Below are 7,046 nucleotides of genomic sequence, written 5' to 3'. Positions count from 1 at the left end.
ATGATGTACAGATAATTTTAACCTTTCTGTTCCATTTGTCAAGGGGCTTTTTTTAGCCTCTGCGCCTGCCAGGCAGAGCACTGGCTCTCCAACAGTGGCAGCTCCCCGTTTTGCAGCACCAGTTTCCCCTGCTAGGGTGAAGCTCTGCCTTCCCTGCGGTGCTTCAGGTATCTTTTTTGTAGCCCCACATATATTAGGGGATTTGGGGAAAGGTGTCAAAGGAGGTTAAGCACTCAGCCAGCTACATCCATCGCTCATGCTGGCACCAGACAGGGCTCCAGGGGATGTTTGTCCATCAGAGACCTGCACACTCAGTCCCCCTTTCAAAGCCTTTGTGCCAGTTCATACTTAAGACACTCACTTCAAAAAAATCGTTAACGCAAGACTTCTAGCGTGCACAGGAGGAGGTCCGCTCCTTAAACTGCTTCAAGGACCAGTGCTAAGCCATCAGTGATGAAGAAGGCACCACGACCCTGTAGAGTCTTCCCCACAGCCAGGGATGCAAATCACTTTTTTTGGCTAAAAGAAAATGGGAATGTGTTTCCCAGGCTGAAAAATGCTGGGCTTTACCTCCAGCCCCTGGCTGTCAGGGCATCCATTGCCCGGGCAAGTGCCCTTAAAGCTGGGCCATCTCCTGGGTGATGTTACTATGGAACTGTGCACTTCCCGCTGAAAACAGGCTTTTTAGCACTTCATGAGCCACAGAATTGAAAACCAAACCTCACAGCATTTGGGAAATAAAGGGAAAGATGCACAAAGTGAAGTGTAACATAAAGCTGGTTCCTATACGTCACGATGTTTGGGCTTTGTCCTCGGTGGCACCAGGCACATGGGAGACACAGAAGGTAAGCTTGTCTTAAAGTGGTCCAGATGAGCAGAGCAATTGCCTTCATCCTTCCCTGAGCTCTCCTTGGCACAGCACCTTCCCATCACCGGGAAAGAAAAAGAAGAGTCCTGTTGAAAAGCCATAAAACATCCCTGTCACCCGTGCTCAGCCTGCAGACTGCCGCAGGCTGCTGACTCGCCTCCGAATGCTGGAGAACTTTTTGTGCTTAAACAGCTCTGCCAAAATTAAAAAAAAAAAAAAAGGAAATATAAGACCTGACTTCAGCATCTTTGCTTGACAACTTGCCCATGAGCTTTGGAGCAGGCAACAGCATCTGAAGCCACTCGACATCTCCCAGGCGCATCCGTGGGTGGGTGGCCGAGCTGTTCAGATCCCCCCAAAACCCCAGATCCCAGCAGGATTTCCAAGCCTTGGGTTTGCAGGTTGGTGCTCCCTTGCGTTTCTCCAGCGATACGATGTCACCACGATACTCTCAGCATCCTCAGGTCAGTTTGCTGCAGTGCCACTGTTAACAGTTCCTCAGGCTCCCGGCCCCACCACCCCCGGTGTCCCCAGACCCTCATTGTCCCCTGGCCAGGGTGTCTGGAAGCAGCCAGACATGAGCCACAGCTCTCTCAGGGTGACACCCCTTCCCAAATGTGTTCCCCGCCCCTCTCCTTCGCAGCCCCCCCATGCTGCTTTGGGGATGCAGGGATGCCACGGCGTGACCCCCCATCCCATCACCCGCTCCCTGCCATGGGCGGGGGGGGGTCTGACATCTCACCTGGGGTCCCCACGGCCCTGCCAGCGTGGGGCGTTGCCAATGAGACGGAGCCTGCAGCGGTTCTTTACAACAAGGTTTTATTTTTTCTTTCCTTTTGACAAAAAAAACCCAAACCATTGAAGTTGTACATTGCTGTCAGTTGGTTCGGTTCCCTGCTTGGGTCCAAATGAGCGTGTTATATTACAACATCCTGCCCCAGCACCTGGGAGATAAAGCCAGAGCATCCCCCACCCCGCCTCCCTCAGCCCCGGGAGCTTTGCAGGGCTTAGAGCCCAGTCCCAGCACCAAACTGGGAACCAGTTGCATGCTACTGGTGAATCCCTGCCTGGGCAGAGGGCTTGTCCGATACAGGCAGAGGTTGAAACGCATCCCTCCCTTTCTCATCCTCCCTCCCGTGGTCACACACAGCCAGCAGCCACCGATCCCCGGTGTCCAGGAGGCAAAGGAGATGTCCAAAAAGCCACAGACAAGAGATTGTACAGCAGCAAAGTGAGTCCAGTGCCTTGAAAAGCAAGACGAAGGCTGCAATGGTGCCTCAGGGTTCCTTTTCCTTCCCCCTCGGCATAGTCTTTTCCGTAGTTCTCCTGGGGGTTTGTTTTTGGTTTCAGAAACGTGCTTTGGAGGTGCCACTTGTCCCCGCGAGTCCCCACCTGCCCTCCCCACCGTGGGAGCAGGTCTGCGGCTATTGCGGGAGAGACAGGAGTGGGCCATTTTTGGGCCCCTCCCAGGAAAAACGGGGCTCTGGTTTGCTTCATACAGTGTCTGTACGTTAGTAAAACACAGGTCTTACATGCCAAAAAGCTCAGGTGCGTCTGCCACATGTGGCTGCACCCCGAGGGGCTCTGCCCCAGCCCATGCCACTGCTGCGGAGCATCGCCGCACACCCCTTGCTGTCCCCGTCCTGGGGCCGAGGAAAGAAAAACACTCAGAGCTTGAAATCCACATGAAACGTGCCCCCCACCCCTCAAGAGCATCTCCTTCCCACCGAACAGGCAGAGACACAAAAAGCCACCTCCTCCCCTCCCCGTGGGCTGTGGCGTATTGTCAGACACCTTTCCGCATTTAGCAGCAGACGGTGCCAGCACCTATATTTAGAACACGGACGGCATCGCCTCCCCCGGTGCTGCCGCATCCCTGGCCTCATCCCGCACATGGTCCCACGCTGCCCGTCAGCCCTGGCTCCCCCAAACTCCAGCACAAGGACCGATGCTCAGGCAGATTCGGATTGAAGCCACGGACCACTCGCAGATGGCTGGAAGGGGACAGGCAATCCCCAGAAGGGGACGGGAGATGCTCATGCCACCAGGGACCTTCCCCGTGGCTGCACCAAGTACGGCTTGTCCCCAAACACCAAGATGGGGGATGCAGGAAGTGGGCTGGAGCGATGGAGAAGGTTTCCTGGGGACTTTTGGGATCATTTGGCAGATGGAAGTGTCCATTCGGACTGCATGGGGGGAGCAGGGACAGCAGAGGTGCCACCACTGGCAGGGACCCATCAAGGCAGCAGGAGGTTTTGGCCCCATTAGCAAAACCTGCTCTGTGATTGCAGAGGACAGTTTGACCAGTAGAAAGAGGAGTTTGGTCCATGACTGAGCCCAGGAGCCTTTGGAGCTGGCAGGACTTGCTTCTCTCAAAGCAGAGCTCCTCCTGGGGGGGCTCACAAAGCAAACAGGACGGAGTCTGATCTCCACACGCAGTTTGTACCCATAGCATCTTTTGGTCAGGAGATGACACAGGTCACCCAGGACCAAAGCAAACAACAGCCCCAAAGACCCCAAACCACAACAGCCCACCGCAGAGTGAAGCCATGGGCAGGAGGAAGAGCAGGATGAGGGTTGAAGGCCATGTCCCATCTCCACGCACATGGCCATGCCCAGTCCAACCACACCAACCCATGGAGCAAGCCCAAGGCTCCAAAAGCTCCCCAGGACCATGGCTGGGCTGAGGACAGACACAACTCACAGCAGAATGATCATCAGGATGAGCCACCCATCACCACAAAGCCACCAGCATCTCCCCGGGCTGGTAGGCAAAGCATTGCACCCACAGCCGAGGGTGCGCATGGATCGTTAGACCTGACAGCACATAATTACCAGATTAATTAGTGACCGGCGCTGGATGGTGGCCGCATACCACATTTTTTGGTATTTGCAGGAGGCACGAGCCACCCTGCTCGCCCCCAGATCACACTCCTCTCCCAAAGCCCTCGGACACCCACCTGCGCCGAGGCCAGGGGGTTTGCAAAGCCGGCCAGCCATCCCCAAGGCACCCTGCTTCTGAAGGGGGTGCCAGGCAAAGGCCATGGCTGCAGGGGAAACTGAGGCAGGGGAGGTACCGAAGCTGAGCTCCTCAGCCTGGAGAACAGATGTTAGGGTACCGCCACGCATGCACAACATCATCTCTCTCCCCTGCAGATGCAGGAATCTTCTTTTCCTGGGAAAACACAGCAAAGAGGCTGCTGAGAGGTTTGCCATCACCCCCTTGGCACCACCAGTGCCGAACGAGCTGTTCGCCCAGGGACAGCCCCGTCCTTGTCCCGTGGGCACCGCACGGCTGCCCAAAGACCCCTCGCCACGGCCACCCCTAACAGAGAAAACGCAATTCCCACCGACAAAAACATTTGGGAGGGGGTGAGGGGAACAGGGTGATGTTCCCAATGTGATGGATACACAGCAGCCCCCCAGGGTGCAGGCAGTGAAAACCCCCAGGGGCTCCCCCCAGCATTGTCAGATGACTAAAACAAATCCATGTATGTGTATATCTTTATATATACAGCATATAAATATATATACACACACATACCGTATATACACACACAGCCACACCTAGAGTTCTCCGCATAGAAATAAATATGTCAGTGGGGGATGGGATACATTCAGCAGCACTGAGCCCCCCACCCTGCTCCCCCCTGCCCCAGTATAAACCTGTTGGCTTCGGTTTTGCCCCCCCCAGCAGGCAGAGCCGCCCTGATCTGCCTGGTGCAACCCAACCCCTTGCACCCCAACATCACCCCTTGCCCCTGGGCTGGGCGAGACCCGCGGGGAAGGAAACTCTGAGCCACAGAGCAAAGGGGGTCACAGTACCCCCTTGCTGGGACTCTGGCCTCAGGGAGCAGAAAACCATCTGGACGAGCCTTCGCGGGGGTCCCGCTTCATCGGAATGAGCCTTCCCGGGGGTCCCGCTTCATCGGGATGAGCCTTCCCGGGGGTCCTGCTAGGGCTGGGAGCAGGGCTCTTGCTCGCCCCCCAGCACACACGGTCTGCTGCCCATCAACTGCTTCTCTGTGCAGAAAAAAAAAGTGATAGTAATAAATGAAAGTCGACAGATTTTAATTTTTTTTTGCACAAAGACTTTTTTTTTGTCTTTTTCTCTTTTTTCTTTGTCTTTTTCTCTTTTTTCTTTTTCTTTTTTTCCCCTCCGTTCCAGACGTTTTGCATTTCTCCTTTCCCCCAGCGTTTTGCTTTTGGTTTTGTTTCATTCCCAGGCGTGGCGAAGAGCATGCATTGGAGAGGGGCAGGATGGCGGCGGGACGGGGCACGGGGAGCTGAAATGGGACGGTGGGGACAGCTTCTAGCACTTGTCATCTTCCTCGGTGTCGCTGAGCACGTCGATGCTGGCCCCGCACATCACCCCTTGCCCTGCCCCTCGCCTCCGCCGCCGGTAATGCCCATTGGGCATCTGCCAGCTGTGCCGCAGCGGTGGGGCCGAGCCGATGGTGTTGGAACGGCCGAGGCTGGTGGCGACGGCCGCCTCGAAGGTGAGGGTCTCCTCCTCCCCGCAGTCTGAGGTGTGCGAGTCGTCGTGCAGGGCCAGGTAGGGCTCCGAGATGTAACGGTGAGGGGTGGACTGGCGGCTCTGCTTCCCCGCCGGGGAGCTGGAAGACTCGGTCAAGCCGGCGGCGTCGGGCTCCAAGGTGGAGGAGAGGAGCGGGGACCCCCCCTCGGTCTCCTCGGGGGGCGGCGAGGCGTCTCCGGCGTGTCGCAGCATGGAGGCGTAGGAGAGGAGGGGACGCGGTTTGGGGGGCACCGGCGGGAGCTGGCGACGGCCTCGCCGGGGGGTGCTGGTGTCCGAGATGGAGGGGATGGAGCTTTCGCTCAGGGAGCCCGTTCCCTGCAAGGCACCAAGACATGCTGGGGAATACAGGGGCGACGGGCAGCACCGGGCACCCACCCCCCGCAAGCCGTGGGGCTCCTTGGAGCATCCTCCTGCTCAGATGAGCCCCCTGCACCCACACCCACCCTACAGAATCATAGGACAGTTTGGGTTGGAAGGGACCTTCAAAACTCGCCCAGTGCCCCCCCTGCCATGAGCAGGGACATCTGCACCAGCTCAGGTTGCTCAGAGCCCCGTCCAGCCTGGCCTGGGATGTCTCCAGGGATGGTTCATCCACCACCTCTCTGGCCAACCTGGGCCAGTATTTTACCACCCTATCCCTGCCTCAGAATCTGCACCAGGGACAAGGATGTGTCTGCTCTTGATGGTCAAGAGCAAAAACCTTTTGGTGGCCACCAACAGCAGGACACTGCCTAACCCACTGAGGGATTAGCTAACAGCTGGCTGGCTGGTGGCCTCTACAGTCAGCATTTCCATGGGCTTCAAGTACACAAGCACTGGCATCTTCAGGCTTGTGTAGCTGGGACACCTCATCCTTGCCAGTAAGCACATACCATGGCAGTGAGAGGATCGGTGTGGAGATCCACCTCTCTCCCCAAATCCTCTGCAGGGTGCCTGAGCAGCCCCAACGTGCTCAGCTCATGGGGAACACGGACAGACGCCACCAAAGGAAGATCATAGAATCATGTTGGTTGTAAGAGACCCTCAAGGTCATCAAGTCCAACCTTTAACCCAACAGTCACTAAAGCACATCCCTGAGAACCTCATCTACGCATCTTTTAAACCCCTCCAGGGATGGCGACTCCACCACTGCCCTGGGCAGCCTGTTCCGGTGCCTGACAACTCTTTCCAGGAAGAAATTTTTCCCAATATCCAACCGAAATCTCCACTGATGCAACTTGAGGCCATTTCCTCCCATCTTATTGCTTGTTACTCGATAGAAGAGACCAACACCCTCCATGCACAGAGCTCCCAGGATTGGGGCTTATCTTCCCTTTTTTGGCAAGAAGCTTTGTCTGTGATCCCCTTTGCCTTTAAAAAGTATTTTTTCACCCACCTGCCTGTTGGGTGTCTGTGACCTGCCCTCGCTGGGTGACCGGGACTCACGCCGCCGCTCTGGTGACTCGTCCTGTGCCTGGGGACTCCTCTCCTCCGAGTTGCAGCGGGAGATGTCGGGGGACAGCAAGTGCTTGCGCTCTTTGGATCGACCCCTCTCTCTGCCGCCCGAGCGATGCCCGTCAGACCGGTGACCTGCAGGGACACCCCTATCAGTCCCCACCATCCCCTCCCTAGGAGCAGGGAACGCTTGGCTGGCATGTTTTT

The 7,046-nt window shown here is 56.7% G+C and overlaps 1 protein-coding gene across 1 annotated transcript in view; it reads right to left on the bottom strand.

Annotated features, from left to right (window-relative positions):
• Nucleotides 1-5,180: 5,180 nt before the first annotated feature.
• CACNA1E (calcium voltage-gated channel subunit alpha1 E) overlaps nucleotides 5,181-7,046 on the bottom strand; it is a 92,352-nt gene continuing 90,486 nt past the window's right edge. The window contains exons 47-48 of the mRNA XM_065649168.1: nucleotides 6,781-6,974; nucleotides 5,181-5,720 (exon numbers count right to left, since the gene is read on the bottom strand). Coding sequence (XP_065505240.1) covers nucleotides 5,181-5,720; nucleotides 6,781-6,974 — 734 coding nt within the window. The remainder of the gene's footprint in view (nucleotides 5,721-6,780; nucleotides 6,975-7,046) is intronic.

This window comes from Caloenas nicobarica, chromosome 20 (assembly GCF_036013445.1).
Source record: "Caloenas nicobarica isolate bCalNic1 chromosome 20, bCalNic1.hap1, whole genome shotgun sequence".
Classification (NCBI taxonomy): Eukaryota; Metazoa; Chordata; class Aves; order Columbiformes; family Columbidae; genus Caloenas; species Caloenas nicobarica.
This window is presented reverse-complemented; position numbering and strand designations above follow the sequence as displayed.